Here is a 19,272-nt window from a genome sequence, read left to right as displayed (position 1 = left end):
CCCCAGGAAGGACATCTGGGGCTGGCTGCCCCAAGACCCACATTCTCCCAAAGCTGGAGAGAGAGCCAATCGGGATTCCAGCCTGCTGACTCTGCCCAGGGCTCTTTCTGCTTTCCTGCCATTTCTGTTTTCTAAAATCCTAGTAAATAAATCTGGCTACCTCCAAGTATCTGAGGCAGATGTTTTATGGAGCAAAGCAAATGATCAATTGTAATTGATGCCCTTATCTGGGCCAAGAGGTGCCCAGCGCTGCTCTTTAAATAAAGGACAGGTGGCCCGATGTGGCAAGGCGGCCGCGGCCACACCAATTAGCACTGTGTGTTCTCTTTATCACCAGCCTCCCTTGGTGAGATTGCCCTGTTCACAGGTGTTCTTTGAGCCCCATGGTTAATGGGCACCCTGAAGCCACGAAAATACCCGTTCCCCTGCTGGGCAAGTGCCTGACTACTGTGAAGCACTCTGACTCACTCCACCCCACCCCAATGCAACTCAGGAATGGGCTTTGCTTGGCTGTGGCAAGTGTGGCCATTTACTTTGCTTTAGAACCTCAGTGTTCTGTGGCACAACTCCAGTGTTCCCTGCTCTTCCTTGGGAATGTGCTGTGTGTCTGTTTCATCGGAGTTCAGTGACCCCAATCGTTAGTCTTTTCTCAGAAAGGAAAATCAGCCCGCTTTGAAAAAGGACCTTTCTTCTGAGAGACGGTGGTAGCCTTAGACCCTGATGTTTGCCGTGATGCACAATCTGAGAATCTTGGAGCTGATCAGTGTAGTGTTGGAAAGGAGCCCTGAGACTTCATTCACCGGGGACTTTGCGGAGTCTTGGTGCATCTACTGGGACAGGAGGTCTGGGTGGCCTCACCCACCTCCCAGGTGGGCTGAGGGGACTACAGACTACTTGGGGACCTTGTCTGGCTAATGAGAACTATGCCAGTATTGACCATGCTTCCACACTGGAGCGTTACTTGCACCTTCCAGAAGATGTCAGTGTGTGACCGTTTGACTTTCTTTTCCTTTCCAGCATCTGGGCTGATGGTGGACCGCGTTTTGCACCGAGAGTTCTCCTCAGGAAGCGAAGAAGGCAGGCAGGCTCAGATGCAGACAAGCGAGCAGCTCATCTCTGAGGAGGACACGCAGGAGCTGAGACAGGTAATGTCTTGCACAGTGCCCGGCCAGTGCTGGTAGTAGGGCTTTCTTGTCTGCCCGGCAGGCAGTTCCCGTCTCCCCATCTATGTAGCCTTACTTCTCATCTAGAGGGAGCTCCTGGGATGCCTGCCTGGAGTGCTTGTTCTCTGAGACCCTGGGCTGGAGGCTGACAGGGAAGGGCAGCACCACTGCCCAGGTCTGTGCTCCGTAGCGTGGAGCCCACGAGGTGGGGCTGCCCCACTCCCTGCACGTGCAGTCACGGGCACGCCTGCTCTCCTGCTTGCCTTTCTTAAAGAGGCTTACCACCTCCTGCCCAGGAAGCTGAGATTTAAACAGTATTTGACATAGACACTTTTAACTTGTCTTCCTCTGTTATTGCTGGACAATCCAATGGTTTTGTTCTTTTCCTTGGTTTATATTTTTTGAAGCAAATTCCTATACATCATATTTCGTTTGTAAATATTTTAGTATGTATCTATAAAAGATAAGAACTGTTAAAAACCAGTAACCCCAATACCATTCTTACTTTAAACATTTTTTAAAGAATTCCTTAGCATCATCACATATCAGGTCAGTGCTCGTATTTCTCCAACCATCTCCTTTTAAAACATTGTTGTCTTGTTTGTTCAAATCAAGATCCTACTAAGGCCCATCCATTGCAGTTGGTTGAAGTGTCTTTTAATCTATAGGTATTCCCCTCCATCTCCTTTTCCTTTGAGATTTACTTGTTAAAAGCACAGTTGTTGACCCTGCCACATTCTTACCATTTGGCCCTTACCGATTGCAGCCCCTGGCAGTGCCCAGGCTGCTCCTCTGTGCCCTGCCCCTGTGAGTTGGCAGGTGGAGCTGGGGGCTCGGTCAGATTCAGGCTCCATTTCTAGGTTGTAGTCCACTCTTCTACCAGGAGGGATGTAAAGCCTCTATGTCTTAGAAACCTGTGTTTAGAAACCAATTCTTATTACATATGTCAGTGTAGGCATAACTAAGTTCCTCTGAACTTATTGATCTACTTTAGTTTCATTTATTTTTATTTTTGCCAATACATACCTCTTTTCCCCATCCCTTCATCATCCACTGGGAACCTTCAATCTACTTCTATCTCTTAGTCGTCTCTGATATCATACAGTATTTGGCCTTATGTGCCTTGCTTATTTCACTGAGCATGATGTTTTCTAGGTTCTTCCATGTTGCAGGTTGTCTCATAACTTCGTTCTTTCTTATGACCAAATACTATTCCATTGTGTGTATGTGCCACATTTTGGTTATCCGTTCATCTGTTGATGGGCACATGGGTTGTTTCTGTCTTTTGGCTATTGTGAATAATACTGCTATAAACAACGGTGTAGAGGTATTTGTTTGAGATCCCGTTTTCATTTTCTTTGGGTATATACTTAGAAGTGGGATTGCTAGGTCATATGGTAATTCTATATTTAACTTTTTGAGGAACTGCCATATTGCTTTCCACAGTGGCTGCCCCATTTTACATTCCCACCAACAGTGCACTCAAGTTGTAATTTCTCCACATCCTCTCTAGCACTTGTTATTTTCCATTTTTAAAATAATAGCCATCCTTTTGGGCTTGAAGCAGTATTTCATTGTGGTTTTGATTTGAATTTCAATAATGGCTAATGATGTTGAGTCAGGCCTTTCCTTTTGGAGAGAAAAAGTTTTGTCTTTGCATAGAAGTATTTTCAATTTGCATCATTAATCACTTTTTCCTGCTGTTCTTTCTTAGTCACTTTTGGTAATGACAGCACACGAAAAATGGTTCTTTTAGATGCAACAGGAAAATACTACAGGTACTAACTGCACCTTTTGATATGCTCTTGGTGCAGATTGTGTTTGCTTTGGGGCTTTTGAGGAACCCCAGTACTTTTCCAGCAAAAACTTAGCTGAGATTTCCCTTGACTGTTCTCCTGAGAGCTTATAAAAGCCCATAGAATTTTTTTTCCCCATACCCTTTACCATCCTTATTATTTATTTATTTTTTGTCTTTATTTTCTTACTCATCTGTCCATACACTGGATGAAGGGAGTGTCAGTCTCAAGGTTTTCACAATTACACAGATACACTGCAAACACTGTACAGTTATACAGTCATTTTCAAGAATCAAGGCTACTGGATTACAGTTAACAGTTTCAGGTATTTCCTTCTAGCTATTCGAATACACTAAAAACTAAAAAGGGATATCTATATAATGCATAAGAATAACCTCCAGAATGACCTCTCGACTCTTTTTGAGATCTCTCAGCCACTGAAACTCTATTTTGTTTCCTTTTGTTTCCTCCTTTGATCAAGAAGGCTTTCTCAATCCCACAATGCCAGGGGCCAGGCTCATTCCTGGGAGTCCAGTCCCCTGTTGCCAGGGAGATTTATACCCTTGGGAATCATGTCCACATAGGGGGGATGGTATGAGTTCATTTGCAGAGTTGTGTGAGAGAGGCCACATCTGAGCAACAAAAGAGGTTCTCTGGGGGTGACTCTTGGGCACAATTATAAGTAGGCTTAGTATCTCCTTTGCAGTAACAAGCTTCATAAGGGCAAGCTCCAAGATCGAGGGCTTGACCTTCCAAATTTGTAGTCCCCAGTGCTTGCCAAGAGTATCAGGAATTCCCCAGGAGGGGAAGTTTAATATTTCAACATTTTCCCCCAGTCCCTCAAGGGGGCTTTGCAAATATATTTTTATTCTCTTCCCATATTACTCTGGGATGTATCAGGGCATCACACTAACCTGTATGAACCAATAAGATCTCACTCCCTATTCAAGGTTTCATGTAATTATGGTGTTCAAATAAACTGACTGTACAAGTTAAATTAAATAGTATGCTACAAAAAATATAGATTTTGCACCAAATAAGCATCTCTTCCTATGGTCTCATACAGAAGTCGAAGTTTTAAAACATTGTCAATATCATCCTTCACCCTTTAGTCTGATTTATCTTAGTCCTAAGCAAGACCATTTCATTCCTGTCTCTAATTGAAATCTGATCTCTTTTTCAGCTTTTTTTAGCAGTTGCTGTATGAGGTAATGCAGACTTTCATAGCTGCAGAACTTTGGCTCTGAGTTTCAAGTGTCACACAGGTACCTGAAGTTCCAGGGACCTAGCAGGTTATACACAAAAGGATTAGCATCTCAGAATTTAGAAATAACCATTACAACTCGGGAATAGATGTGACCCCTGTAAGGGCTTACAATCTAGGAACTTTTACAATAAGCCTTCCCCTGATAACCTATGCTGTAAGATTAATTTCTCAGAGTTCACACATTATAGTTAGTTTCCGTATTAATGAGGCATTATAATATTAGTCTTCTCATTTCTGGTTTATTTCACTCAAAGTATGGTCCTCAAGGTCCGTTCATCTAGTTGCATACCTCCCACCTTCATTCCTTCTCCTGTAGACTTTTGGCTGATAGAATCTGAGACTCTCTCACTCCCATCCTTATATCAAGATATTTGTTGAGATACACTCTGCTGGGCCCTCCGGTTGCATTTAGATTGAAATAGGAACAAAGTTTTTTTGATGGAAAAGAGAAGTATTTTACTTGTTAATTCTGATTTTGGCCATACGGTCTGTTAGGGTCCTTTTAATTTCCAGCATCCAGTCTCTACTCCCACGAATGATGTGCCCTTCGCCTACAAGCCAGGGCCAGCCGGGGTTGGAGGAGCACACGGACACCTTTGAGTAGAGTCCTCTGTGGCCATTTAGGCCGCCGTCTTCCCTGCACGCACGTATGCATGCGGTTGGTCCTTACAGTTACCGTCTACACCTGTTTAGCGAGCCTTGTGGGGTTCGATACTGAGGAGAGCAAACCCCATGTGTCAGGACCCTGGCATCGAGGTGGAGCGGTGGGGTGGAGTGGGCCAGCGCCCTGCCCTAGGCAGTAAACAGCTGTGTCAGGCAGCACACCCAGGGAGGAAGCGGTGACCCCTGAGTGATGGGCTGGGGAGGAGCTCCCAGGAGCAGGCTGACTGGGTGGACGTGGCAAGGGCAATATACTACTCCGCTATTCAGTCTTCCTTCCTGGCAGGAAGAACCTAGTTGCACAAGAGATTGTCTTTGTGAGGTAAAACCCACGTTTCATATTTAAAGAAGAATCCCTGGCTGTGCAGTTGAAGCCCAAGCCTAAGTAGGAATGAGTTAAATTTCTAGAGAAACAAAAATGCAAGAAAATCCTCCTCCATTCCGCCATGGTTTTTGTCACAAAAACTATTGAAGTTATTACAGTGAAATGAGGTGTCTTCATGATCTTAAATTGCAGTTGGGAGTGTCAGTGAGAAGACCCGCCCTGCTCTCCCGGGGCCGTCCGTGTCCGTGCCATGTGCCCAGAGTGGATCTGTGGGTGCAGACGCAGAGCTGTGGTCTGCGGTGAGGCCCGTCTGCTGCGTAGCTGTGGCCGGCGACTGTCCCTGGATGTGGGAGGGCAGGCGGGGAGGGGGGCTGGGGAATCTGATTCGCTGCCGTGGGTTTGGCAGAGTCCCTTGAATCATTTCTAATGTCTGATGTGTTAAACTTTTCCTGCCTGAGAACTGCTGCTCTTTTGTTGACTAAATCCGTGGATATCACAGATTTGATACAGGGTCTGGGAATGAAAAAGAAAAGAGGGGCAGTTGGCTTTTCTCTAAGGCATTTCAATTTCATTTTAAGTTTCTACAGAACTTAATATCCATTTCTCTGCCTACATTTGGCATGTTTTCATCCTGCCTCCCCTTTTAACTGAGAGGGAACTAGATGAAAAAAAAACAGCACGTCTGATCTGGTGGTTTATCAGACGTGGACATGTGGTCCAGGGAACCCACAGGCAGCCCAGAGCAGTCTCTGACTTCAGGGGTACGGACTGGGACTTGTGTAAGCTCCTAAAGAAATCTAACAGTACTAGGAGCAGTGAAATAGTTTTGGCTTCTCCGTAGACTTGCTGGATTTTTCTTACAATTTGTGCTAGAAAGGGATGCACCGTGGCTTATTGCAGTGTGCATGGATTCATAGGATATGTGAAGGACTGTATGAGGATAGTTCTTTTTCACCTATTTGATTATGTTGAGCATTTAGTTTTAGGAACACATTTAGAAACACAAAACACAAAAATTAAAAAGAACTACCAAATTGATTTGTTCAGGTCAATCAAGAAGTCAGTGAATTTGCTGGAAAATCAGAAAAACACTTGATTGGTGTTGTGAAGAAAAAAGTTAACTGGAAACTCATCGCTCTCCAGGGCTCGGGTTGGGGTGTCTCCCCATCTAGGACCGACTGAGCAAGCAGGCGGTTTCTGAGGCTCACAAGTGCAGTCCTCAGATCTTCTCCGTCTAAACCCCTTCTTGCTCAGCAGGTACCTGCTCTGATGAGGCAGTCAGCTGGGATCTTCCTCTTGGATGAGTTTCTCTGCTTGCCATGAAACTATCTTAAGAGATTAGTGTCCTGTTTTTTTTTTTCCATTTTCTTTCCTTTCTATTTTAGAAACCGTCGAACACATTTATTTCATCTTTGCCAGTAACCCTACCTCCCTGGTCTGTTTTTCCCCATTCCCCAATTCCATGGCACCTCTAATCGAAGCTTGTCTTAATTCGTATGTATGTCCTTCAGTTTGAAATGTTACAGGGGTTTGGTAAATGTCTGACCCAGCAAATTATTTATCCCTGGATTCAATGAGTTATTATCCTTTTGGAGAGACAACAGGTGTGTGTTTCTTAGATAACTATCAGTATAAAATCATATGAGCAGCTAGTGCAGGGAGGAGGGATGAGATAAACTTTTCTCCTCATGTTCTCTTATCACCCTGTGCTTTCCTCTGACCCTTTTCAGCTTATCGTTTTATTTGTTAATTACAGAGCATAATCGAAGGTTGTTTTGTTGGGGGGGCAGGTGGTTTTTATTTATGGCTTTGATATACCTGACCATATGCTAGAACTGAGCCAGGCCACTTATTGTGATATCTGTTCAGATTAATAATAACTTTGTGGATTATTAATAAATGTTCCTGATGTCATACTCTATGTCTTTCCTAAATGTTAAACCATAAAAAGCACCTTAGTAACCAGAAGTTGCCCTGGAAACTTCCGACGTCCACCCAAAGTTGACGTTTAAATAGAGGGTATACATCCTGTGATGTGTCCTGGAGCAGGAGCTGGCCGTCTCGGCACTCATTCTGGGCCTGCCCTGGGAGGGCGACTCTTCTCTGGCTTCCTCCTTCACCCCCGAAAAGCAAGGGTGTTGACTTCTAGGGCATTCCCACTGTCTGATGCAGAAACCATCACAATGAAATAGAAGTTGAATTGCAGAAGAAAGTCACACCTTACTTGTGAATATTTACTTGGGGGTTTTCTGTCTGTCACTCACTGGTCACCACAAGCACTCCCTGAGCCTGGTGTGGTATCCTGGGCTGGCTGAGTGAGCCAGCCTAGTCCGCGTCCCACATGCAGTGACTTGGACCTCTCTTTAGACAGGATTCTCCCTTGTCTTGGTAGCATCAAGGATTTGGAGAGCATCAAGAAGTCATAGAAAGCTATCGTTTGACCCATTTTGATTTTCATGCGTTTTTCCTTTGTTGGTGAACAGCCTGCTTTTGGCAGATCTAGAAAAAGAAATAGAAAGCCAGGACCGTATTCTTTGGAGAGCACAAGGACTGTGTGTGTGTTGAGGAGTGGGGTTGAAATAAACATTGGGGGAAGAGCCACCACCCCAGACTGCTTTGCAGGAGGAGCTTGCTGCCATGGGCTCCCTGGGCACTCAAGGGCCCATGGCTGGAGCAAGGGTACCTGTGAGCTCTCTCACTGCCCAGGCAAAATTCCAGATATGACCATGTGGCTCCTGAGTGCAGTGTGAGGCCTGGATCCCACTGGCCCTGACTTCCAGCCTGCTGCCTGACTCATCTGGAGTCCTGGGAAGGTCTGAACTCAGTCAGTAAAGGAGGGTGGGGCATTAGCTGCACCTGAGAATGGGGGGAGAGGGGCACATGGGAGGAGGGGGCCCTGCAGTAGGTCCATGTTCTAGTTTGCTAATGCTGCCGGAATGTAAAACACCAGAAATGGATTGGCTTTTTATAAAGGGAGTTTATTTGGTTACACGGTTACAGTCTTAAGGCCATAAAATGTCCAAGGTAAGGCATCAACAGTCGGGTACTTTCACTGGAGGATGGCCAATGGCATCCAGAAAACCTCTGTTAGCTGGGAAGGCACGTGGCTGGCGTCTGCTACAAGTTTTGGTTTCAAAATGGCTTTCTCCCAGCATGTTCCTCTCTAGGTTGAAGCTCCTCTTCAAAATGTGTCTCTCAGTTGCTCTTGGGGTGTTTGTCCTCTCTTAGCTTCTCTGGAGCAAGAGTCTGTGTTCAACAGCCATCTTCAAACTGTCTCTCATCTGCAGCTCCTCTCTCAGCTCCTGTGCATTCTTCAAATTGTCTCTCTTGGCTGTAGCAAGCTTGCTCCTTCTGTCTGAGCTTATATAGTGCTCTAGTAAACTAATCAAGGTCCATGCTGAATGGGCGGGGCCACACCTCCATGGAAATTATCCAATTAGAGTTATCACCTACAGTTGGGTGGGTTGCATCTCCGTGGAAACACTCAAAGAACTGTAATCTAATGAACACTAATACCTCTGCCCCACACACAAGATTACATCAAAGATAATGGCATTTGGGGGGACATAATACATTCAGACTGGCACAGGCCATGTTTCACATGGGGGAGGGGACCAAGGCGACAGTGGGTTTGGAATCCCCAGAGGCTCCATACCATGCTAGGGGAACTAGGATTTGCTGCAGTGGTTTAGAAAACACATATTTTCTTCTTATGAATAAGTATGCTCCCTGTAGGGAAATGTTAGAAAAATACAGAAAAGTGTAAAGAAGAAAATGACACTGCAGTAACCCATGAGATCTGTCATCCCCACATGACCCTTACCACATTGCTGTGACGCAGACCAGAAACTCCAGTGACGTGGCAGCTTTTGCTTTTTGTAACCTGAACAGCCTCAATGTGTGCGCTTCCTTTATTTGTCTTTAAAAGTCAAAACATGCTGAGTGAAGCCTTTTTCCTCCTTCTCTGACAGTGTGACTGCAGGAGCTCTGTGTTGCTGAGCTCCGGGTGCAGGGCCGGGCGGGAGGTGAGCAGCAGCGGGGGCAGTGTCTGACAGTGCTACACACACGTTTAAAAGGGTATATCCGTCTACTGGGGGACTGGGGCTGCTGCGGGTGCCACGTGTCAGCAATTTCTTGTACATACTTGGGCCTTTGGCACACTCTGTGTGGCAGTGGAGCCCACGGGCTCTCCTCACTGTAGACCCAGGCAGTGGCCATGGGGTTGCTGTCCTCAGATGTTTATCACATACATTAATAGAGCACAGACATCTAGACACTCAGGATAATTAGAATTAGATGACGGGGCAGTACAATTGAATGACGATTTGGGAAATACATTTGAATGATTTGGGGAAGCAGATTTGAACATGCTCTGGTCTCAGTTTCTTCAGATGAATTGCTGTGCTTGCAGGGATCTTGAAGAATGAGTCTCTGAATCAGTTCTGTAAAGTCAGTTCAACAGACAAAATGCCTAGCAGGGGAAAGTGCTAACTCCAAGTTGCTGTCTAAATCCCTTAAGGCCTTCAGGTACTTCATGGTACCAAACACTGCATCTGATGCTGCTAAATTTGTGCATCACCTTGTCTTTACCAAAAGTAGTTGTGACGGCCCACCCTCTGGGTGGGCGCTGTTTGAGCCTGCACTGTTCTAGAAGCATCCTCTGGAGTTCAGCGTATTGGGGGCGGGGCCCAGTGGGGGATGCTTGAGAGCAGCCTTGGCTGGGCTGGGGGGTGGGGTGCTGCAGCATGCTCTCCTGGCTGACCCCAACCCGAAGCCCACAGCTGAGGCTGTGCCAGGCACCTTGAGGTGCCTCCTCTTCCTTTGTCGGCACATACCAGGTGCCAGTGTTTGCATCCTCTGAGGGTCCTGGTGGGGCAGTCTCCTCATTAGGTATTTCCTGTGGTGGTGTGGGTGGGGAGAAAGCAGGTGCACTGCCTTTGGCTGGGGGAGACAAGGGGCATCTTCTAGCTTGGCGGGTGCAACAGTGTTTCCTCTGCAGCCTTCTAAGCATGGGGAAAAGGGAGGGGAGAGCCACTGCTGCTATGACTCGAGTTATGTAATTATTCACTGTGAAGCATCAGCCGTGCCACATGGCCGTCCAGGCCAGCTGTGAGCACCTGCGGTCAGTGCCCTCCCAGTGCTCTGCTGAGCCCCCCAGGTTCCCACTGCCACATCTTGCACACTGTGGATTGTTGTCATCTCACCTCAGCATGTAGTTTGATGTCTCCGGCTCTGCAATCACGTCACTGCGTTGGGGCGGGGTGGGGGGGGGTGGTCATCAGTCCCGATGCACAGAGTTTGGAACATAGCTGAGCTTTGAGCAGGGACATCTGTCCTCACACATGGGGAGTGTGGAGGGGATGTCTGTCTCTTGTAAGGAGCACAGGGCAGATCTGGCCTGTATGGGGGCATCTGCTCCTCCCAACTCTGGTTGCCTGAGCGGGCCCATCTTACATGCATGTTACCTCCCTCCACCTGGTGCTACTGAGCCTGCCCCAGGACATTCTGCACTCAGAGAGCAAGCCCTGTCAGATGAAAATTTCCAAAACCTCATGCTGAGGACAGAATTCCAAAGGGGTACCAGCATCTAAGTGAGGATCTCTCACAGAGTCGCTACGTGGCTGTGCAGAGTGTTGGAACATGAGTGGGAAGGAAACAGATGCTTGTGCGAAACCCTTCAGATTTAGAGCAGGGTTTGTTTCTTTCCTCTAAACATTGCTCTTTTTTCTCTGTCATGTGAATGAAATTCAGGTCTTTTGTAGAGTGTAATACATACCATAGCAGTGTAAAATCTCTCTGTTAACTCATAAAAATCCTTATCAGGTATTACACGGTTTGGGATTCAGATTGGCTTTGCACATTTTTCAAAACTGTCGAATCATATTAAAAATACAAGAATGTCAGGGTGAGGAGGCCTGTCCTGTGTGCTGGGGAGTGGTCATTAGAACAAAGGCTTTAGATGGCAGGTGAGTGGCTTTGCTGCTTGCCGGTGGCAGGTTGCTCATTCCCTCTGGTGCCGGCTCTGTTACTGCCCCCTGTCACAGAGCAGGGTCCTTGCTGGAAGTCTGTGTGAAACCGAAGTGAGGGTGAGCCCAGCACCTGGCACATGGCAAGCTCGGCCTCACTTGCTAGTTAACGCCTGCAGTGGCTCTTCTAGCTCTTCCTGTGACTCTAGTCACTTTGAAGACCACAGACTTAATGCATTTCTAGTTAGCTCCGTATTTTGAGGATGCCCCCTGCTGAGGGGTTTGCTTCACATGTAAGGTGAACCTTCTGCGGTACTGATTTTACATTGGTTGACTACCTCATTTGGTGGGGATTCGTGGCTGTCTTAAGATCTTGGTTCCCTTGATCGGAAACGGTGTATGGTCCCGTTGCCAGCCCTGGGGAACTGCATGTGCCCAAGAGGACGGGCCCGAGGCTCCCTCTTTGTGATCTTGGGAGATGCTCACTGTTATTTCTGGGGCCAGGCCTTTCCATTGACATGGCCACACTTATGCCACAGGCCATTCGGGGCCATGTCTAACTGGTGGTGGGTCAGCAGGTTGAGAGGGAGGGCTGACAGATTCTTGATGACTTCAGCCCAGCTGGCTCTGCTGTCTGCAAAGTCCCCTCATAGACAGCCCCCTGGGGGACAGGCCCCGCACACAGATGGGAGGATCCTGCTCAGCAGATCACTGACAAGCCGTCTCCTGCAACGCAGGTAATGGCGAGGGGCAGCGCCCTGGATGGCCACCCCCTGTGCCTGCCCCCAGTGCACCCCTCCTTTCAGTCTCAAGTCACCGTCAGGGGCCAAAAGGAATGCAACTGTGGGGGTGGTCTGTGAGTGCTGAATGTGACTGATTGTAGCATAGAATGTTCTGTATAGTCTCCAGAGCTTTAGCTGCCGTGAAAGCCAATTTTTCCCCCTCTTTTCCTTCTCTATAGCATATTAATGGCCCCAACTGGTAGAACTATTTTGAGTTGCAGACAGCTTGATTTATCCAAGCTCTGTTCTTAAATGGTTGCTAATTTCTCACTGCAAGAAAATTCACAGTTTTGCAGTGAGTCAGCTTAATAACAAGATCAGGGCAGACAGTCCAGCTAATACTAAACACACTTTAGGGGCTTAATATTAATATAGCAATACTCTAAGTCCAGGAGTTTTATCAGGAGGGAGAGCGAACCAGTTGTTTCTTTGAGAATTTATGTTGAGGCAATAGCTAGCTCGTTGCTGACCATTTTAGAGTCACCAGGACCCCAGTACTTGTGCAAGTCTTGTTCCTCTCATGCTGTAACTTCATGGTGTGAGCACAGCAGATGGCTTCCCAGGGTCACATGTGGTGACGCAGCTTGCAGTGGGGCCCTGGGTCGAATGCCAGGCTCACATCTCGATGGCCTTCACAGGTCACTGTGATGGGCACGAGGTGCATACGTGCAAACGAGGCTGCTGTGGTAGGTAGACCTGCTCTATTAAGATGTTTCTCCATAATTGATTTTTCATTTCGTAAACAAAATGGAAATGGTTAGAAAGCTAGAATACCTTCATCTTTTACCCCTCTGGCGCTCCGATCTCCTGTTGCTGCTAACCCAGGCGTGTGGGGAGCCCTTGCCACTGGGGTGCGGTGACTGAAGCAGAAGGTTTTTCCCCTTCCACAGCAGTTGCCCTGAGGTGGCCAGCAAGGGCCACGGAGCCCAGAGAGTCTTCCTCATGTCATGTCTGGGGAAAATAACTCCTACCTTATGCCTTGGGGCCCGGGACTGGTTGTTGCCTTTTGTCTTTGCCTCATCCCGTGGAGTTTATTTGTCCAAGGTGTTCCCCCCACCGCTTCCCGTCCGAGTCACCCAAGGCTGTCCCCGTTTCCCAGCTGCCAAGCTGAGCTGATCGTCCTGGCTCTGGTGGAGGGACAGTGACTGCCCTGAGCTGAAGAGCTGTGGTTTCTCTCGAGACGCTTTTCTCCCTCGGCACTTGAACGTGTGCTTTTGTGGCTTGCCTGTGAGCGCATGCATTTCTTTGGAGTTTATAAAGGTTCATTGCTCCTAAGACACTTCTAATCAGATAATTCCTTATGTAGGTAAAAGCATGGCTGGGAAGACTGTTGGTTGGTTGCCAGTTTGTTTATTAGCATGGCAGGGAAGTGGGGAGGAGCACCTCTGGACCTGGGCTTGGATTTGGAGCTCAGGGGGGACTCCTCCGAGAGACCACTCGGTCCTGCCGAGGGCGGCAGCACTTACTCACCGATGACTAGACAGCCTGTCATCCTGGGCCACAAAAGGAACAACTGTTTTTTAAGGCTTGGCCGGACGTCATGTTCTCCATTCTTTCCATCCCATGTTATATGGAATTCACACGATGCCATTTAATTACTTCAATCCCTTTCTTCAAGGAAAAAGAATCTGGACTAAGATTCCAGAGGTATTGGTAGTTTGAAGGGCCACTGGGTAATTAATTCTCTTTGTCTGCAGTCCTAGTAGCTGTCGAGGTATCTCTTGTATTTTTGCAATTTTAATTAATTTCAAGTGTGATTTTTGTGACCAGGCCAGGGGTCTCAGACTATTTGGAATGAATGTTATTTTTAATGCCTTCATCGTGATGAGACTTTTCCCAAATGAAAACGTTCAATGGGAGCCAACCAACCTTTGTTTGGTCTGTGTACACAGAAAGCGCCTGAACTTTTGTAGGCCTGGCAGCTGCATCTTGCTCACAAAATGAGTTGTATGTACAATGCTTATTTTTATTGTGCTTCTTAAGCAAAGGCCCAGGAAAGTAGGCGTTCTTGTATCTGCCATTGTGTGTGTGTGAACTGGGGAAGAGTCAGTTGCTTCCTCCTCTTGGGTGAGATGGTTCATTGGCACATAGAAGCAGGCAGGATTTATCCCTTCGGCAGGGTGGGGGGCGACTGTGGCCCCCGAGAGCCTGAAAGGTGTGGTCTGAGTGAGATCTGCTATGGGTTACCGTGCACACCAGTTTCAGAAACACAGTGTAAAACAAAGATCAAATACCTTATCAGTAATTGCTTATATTGATTACATGCTAAAACAATCTTGGATTAAATAAAATATATTATTAAAGTTAATTTGGCCTGTCATTTCTAACTTTTTAAAATGTGGCTATTAGGAAATTTAACGTGTTCTGTCAGACATCTGGCTATAGAGCAGCCCGGGGCCTGGCACCCAGCCTGTCTTGGATGTGCGGAGGGCCTTTTGCCCTTCTCTAGAGAGGCCTGGTGTTGTGGTCCTAAAGGAGGTGGGAGTGTCCCTGCAGCAAGCCCACCGGCCCTGCCCAGGGACAAGGGCACCTGAGAGCCCTGCCCCAACCATGAGCCCTCGGGCTGGACCGAGCTGGACTCCCAGGGCTCGGGAACCTGGCCAAGTTGCCTAGCCCTTCTTGGTCTCATGGGTAAAATGGAGTTAGTTTGAGGGTTAGCGGAGATAAAATGTGCAAAATTCTTAGAACAGTGTTGTGACATGTTACATGGGGCCCATAAATCTTAGCTTTTATTTAGTATAGCTAGGGGATGAAAAAAAAAAGCAGGAAACAAAACTGCATGTATACTTTAATTCCCAAATGTGTCTTTTTTTTTTTAATTGAGCGTATTTGGATCTAGGAATAGGAAAAAAAAGACGGAAATAATATGCCACAATATCACTAACAGTCCTTATGCCTGGGCTTATGGAAAACCCTATTTTCCTCTTTTAACTTCGTTCTTGTTTCTCAGTTTTATACTTGCATGATTGTCATCGGAACAGAAACAAACCAAATTAACTATTTCTTCTAACGAGAACAAATGGGCACTGAGAGAGCACAAGTTGTGCCTGCTGGACCCGTGCTGGGGCTTCTGCTGCCCAGCCTGGCTAACCTTGCCGAAAGCTGCTCTCCCCAGCCAGGCGCTCAGAGCCTCCCCGCCCTGAAAGACATCTCAGTGCAGATAGTCTTGAGCCACGTTGTAAAGTGGTTGTTGGGGAAATAGGCCCTGCAGGAGAGCGGTGAGGGGGTCTCTGTGGCCTTCGGTGCAGTGCCAAGTGTACGGCATAGCATCTCTTCCAGGAGGCATCTTGTGCAAATCCCAGGTGAGTGACCTTGTAGTCACACTGAAAACGGAGGTAAAGGAGAAGGGAAAAGGGTCTGGGAGAACCCACTTAGCATGGCAGTGCACTATGGTTAATTTTTTTTCCTTTTTTATTATGCCGTTTGGGCCTTAGCCATATGAGATCATAGAAGTGAGAGATGGAAAAGACCTACTGTATTAGGTCATTGAGTCCGTCCCCCCTCCCAGAGCCGCATTGATCCCCACAGTATATTTTCCAGGGCTCTGTCCAGTTTTCAAAGTGACTCAACTGATGGAGTTTCCACCAGTTCCCAGAGGGTGCAAAAAGGTTGTTGTCTGAGACTGCCAGCTGAAATCAAGGATTTATTCTTAGGCCTAATGACAGAGATGATAGTAGTGGTGCTGTGTATAGAAAGGTGGGTGTGGGGCTGGTTAAATCCCACCTCTGTCCCTGACCTGCCCTCCGACCCTCGGAGACTTCCCTCTCCCAGGCTCCGGATCCCCATCGGGCTCAGCCACGGAGGCTCCTTTGGTTTAAACATTCTGGGACTTGGCCGTGGCGACCCTTACATGGCACTTTATAGTTTTCACAGCTTGTTCACATTTGTGATCTCACTTGAGCTTCACCATCGCTTTGGAAGAAGGCAGATCTTATTATCCTCCTACCCTCCACCCTGGCCATCTCACCGCCTTTATTTTGTTTCTTGTTAACCAGACGAAGCAGCTCTGACATAAAGGGTGCATTGCCAGAGGCCCCCGTTGATGTCGGAGCTGGGAATCTGAGTGGGGCGCTCCTCCTCATTTTAGATTCAGATCGTGGGGTCGCTGGTGGGATGCAGTCGACTCTTCTCGAGGGGTCGCCTTCTTTCCCAGGTGGTGGCTCTGCTCACGCTTGTCGCGGGAACCTCAGACATCCCCGTGAGACACGGTGGCGCTTCCTTACACATGTCACGCAGCAGAGCGGGTGGGGTCTGCTTTGCAGTGCAGAGTACAGCACGCTATTAATCGAGTGAACCTGGGGTCCTTCCGAGATAACCACAGTCTGCTCACAGCCAGTGTCATTTCCACGGTAGCACCATGTGTGGGTGTCTGCAAGTTCTCTGGCACTGCGGGCTCCTCCTTTTGGGTTCAGACTCCACAGTGCCTGTGTCTTGACCTAACTGCTGATCTGAAACGTTCCTAAAGAGAGTATTAACATTTCTTGCAAGTGGTTGCTTATAAAGATTTCTCTTAAAAGGTACCCTTTTTGTTACCAGCTTGAGTATATTAAAATTTAAAACTCAGGCTCTTTAAGTACATAGTGAAAGTAACTTTAACAATGTGATTAGTCTCAGCAGAAACATAAAATAATGGTTGCTCTTACTAGTTTATGAAAATATATGAATATGACATGTGTCATGGAAATGGGGGGACACGATGAGCTGCGGTGGGGACTGATTGGCCTCCTGGGCTGGGCCTCCCTGGAGAGGCCCTCCCCACCTGCAGGGTGCTGTCGTCTCGCACAGTGTCCCAGTGTGGTGAGATGTTCCTGGTTAGGTGACCCTTCCACACCCAGCCAACATCCCTCTAGCTCTTTTCATGCATCACTCCCCACCCAGTTTGTCAGGAGCGGGCTCCTGGGTGTGGCGTGCCTGGAGCCCCAGAGCCACCTTCTCTGGGTGCAGTCTCCCAGCTTTCCTGCAGCCTGGGAGGGGTTTGTGTAGTGTGAACCGCTCCATCTGTTTGGATTACTTGTGCTTTTGTTTGTTTTGCTTTTTGTATTTGTGTGTAAAGTATTTCAAGCATATAGACAAGAAAAGAAAGAGAAGACAAGAACAGGGTTTTGCTCTCCTTTTCAAACATCGTTTTTCCCAGCTTCAACCTGCAGTTAGGCACCAGGTTGCAGACAGGTCCTGAAAAGGTTGGTTGGTGAGAGGTGGAAGGCGGACGCAAGTAGCGTGGCTCTGGGCTGTGCCACTTCACAGCACTGTGACCGGGGACCTCCCGTCATGTGTTGACAGTTTCCCAGATACGGGGCACAGGCCCCGGTCATGAGCACACCCTCAGCTGGAAGCACCGGCACACGAGGGCACAGCCAGCCAGTGTGCCAGTGTGGATGGATGGAGGGACAGGCACCTCTCGTGCGGCTGCAGGATCAGCCTCCTGCCTGTGTCATTTCCCCCAAACGCGAGTGGCCAGGAGTGGGCAGAGAGCAAATCTCTCACCTCAGATGAGGAAATGGAGCCGTCAGCACCCTCGCTCAGGGTCTGGCAGCTGGTATGGAGTGGTGGAGCCGAGATCCAAGCCTGGGCACTTGCTTCACCCCATCCTGCAGACTCAGACTGTGGACCCCTGGTAGCTCACCAACCACCCCAGCCCACCCCCGTTACCTGCAGGGAAAAAAAAAGCTCACTTAAATTATCCAATGAAATTTCTTGTTATTAAGGTGACAGGAGAAAATATTAAATATTTTTGTGTTAAAAAAAAATAAAGCAACCTGTGCTGTCCATTTTGATCTCCACCAGATCCTGAGGAAGCTGAAGAGCCTCGCCCTGGACACGGAGACGGAGCTGGAGAGGCAGGATGAGGCTCTGGACGGCATTACCTCTGCTGTGGACCGGGCAGCCTTCACCATGGACAAGCACAATCGGCGAATAAAAAAACTGACCTAGGAGAGGGAAACGCACCCGTGGACCATTTCGGAAGAGAGTCGTGTCTCTGGATTTGTCCTTCTCAATCCCCACATCCTTCCACCCACCGGAGGGCCCTGAGAAGCGACTGCTGTGAGGAGTGGCAGGGGCAGTGTAACCCAGGGTCCTGGCGACTCCCACGGAGGAAGTGCCCTGCAGTGAGGGAGAGGGCGCGGGGTAAGGACGGTCGGGCCTGTGTGCGGAGCAGTGCAGACGGGGCCGGTGGACCTGGCCTGGGAACCAGGCTGGCCCACTTGCTCTCCTGCTCAGAGCAGGGGCCCGAGCTCCGTCGAGGCTGCTGGGGACGTGCAGGCCCCACCCCACCCCCACCCCACCCTGCTGCTGGCATGCTGTCCTCCTTGGGAAACAAGTTGTCATTTCTTTTCTTCTCTTCTCTTCTGTTTTCTTTTCTTTTTTTTTTTTTTTTTAATTTTTTTGCCATTTTTGCTCAGCATAAAAGGAAGATTGAAGTCTTTCTAAAAGAAGCAGGACTGCTTATTTCTGACTCTTCCCACATCTAAGCCCCCCAGGTGCCTCCTGTGTTGGTGGGCTCCTTTCTTTGGGCCACGGTCAGACCCACGCCACCCCTGCCTTCACCCCTTCTCCCCACAGAGGCGCGGAACACAGGTCCCCACCACCGCCCCCACTGTGTGGCCATGTCTCCTTGGGGGGCAGGCCAGGTTTCCTTGTAGCCATACTGTAATTTTCTAGCTGAAGTTGAGCTGGTGACAGCTAGGACATCTTGTGAACACTTGAAATAGTCTTTTACTCCCAGTTTTTAGCCAAAAGCACCTTAAAAAAAAAAGTGTTAGGTTTTGCTTTTACTGCTCCATTTCTGTCCCAAGATGGAATTTTTTGTGCAGTGTCTCCAGACTCTTCCTCTGGCTTTGTTTATGTTGTAGTTGGTGGGTGAGGCCTGGCATTGGCCCCCCACTCCCGGAACAGCCACTTGGAGGAGGTGAGGGTGCACACAGCCCAGCTTGCTGGGGAGGTGGGAAAATGGGCCCCAGAGATGCACCCCTGCTGGCCTCTGCAGACAGCCTCGGTCCCTTATCACAGCGGCCACTTCAGCCAACACTTAAATGCTCCACTTTCCGACTGCTTTAAAATAGCCTTGGAAAGAGTTGTCTGCAGAAAAGCCCCGGGACCCCTCTTGTGAGGTGTGATTCTGGATCTCCTTCCCTAATCGAGGTCCCCTGCAGCCTCCCTGTGACTGTACCCTCTGCCAGGAGCTTGGGTTCCTCTGTTGGTTTCTGAGGGTGAATGTGGGAGCTCTAGGAGGGGGCTGCTCACCAGTCCCAAGAGGACATAGAAAGTGACGCTGCTAAAGCATAACCTTCTTGAGGGTCTTTCACAGTCTCCTC

General features: G+C 48.3%; 1 protein-coding gene across 3 annotated transcripts in view; it reads left to right on the top strand.

The window, feature by feature from the left end:
* Positions 1 to 18,240, top strand: part of SNAP47 (synaptosome associated protein 47) — a 156,114-nt gene extending 137,874 nt beyond the window's left edge. For all 3 annotated transcript variants that reach the window (XM_037801006.1, XM_037801008.1, XM_037801009.1), the window contains 2 exons: positions 1,018 to 1,145; positions 17,744 to 18,240. In XM_037801006.1, the coding sequence (XP_037656934.1) occupies positions 1,018 to 1,145; positions 17,744 to 17,890 (275 nt within the window). In that variant the 3' untranslated portion in view covers positions 17,891 to 18,240. The remainder of the gene's footprint in view (positions 1 to 1,017; positions 1,146 to 17,743) is intronic.
* Positions 18,241 to 19,272: the final 1,032 nt, after the last annotated feature.

The sequence above is a fragment of the Choloepus didactylus genome, chromosome 13, assembly GCF_015220235.1.
Source record: "Choloepus didactylus isolate mChoDid1 chromosome 13, mChoDid1.pri, whole genome shotgun sequence".
Classification (NCBI taxonomy): domain Eukaryota; kingdom Metazoa; phylum Chordata; class Mammalia; order Pilosa; family Megalonychidae; genus Choloepus; species Choloepus didactylus.
The sequence above is the reverse complement of the archived record's forward strand: the minus strand, read 5'-3'. Positions and strand labels throughout refer to the sequence as shown.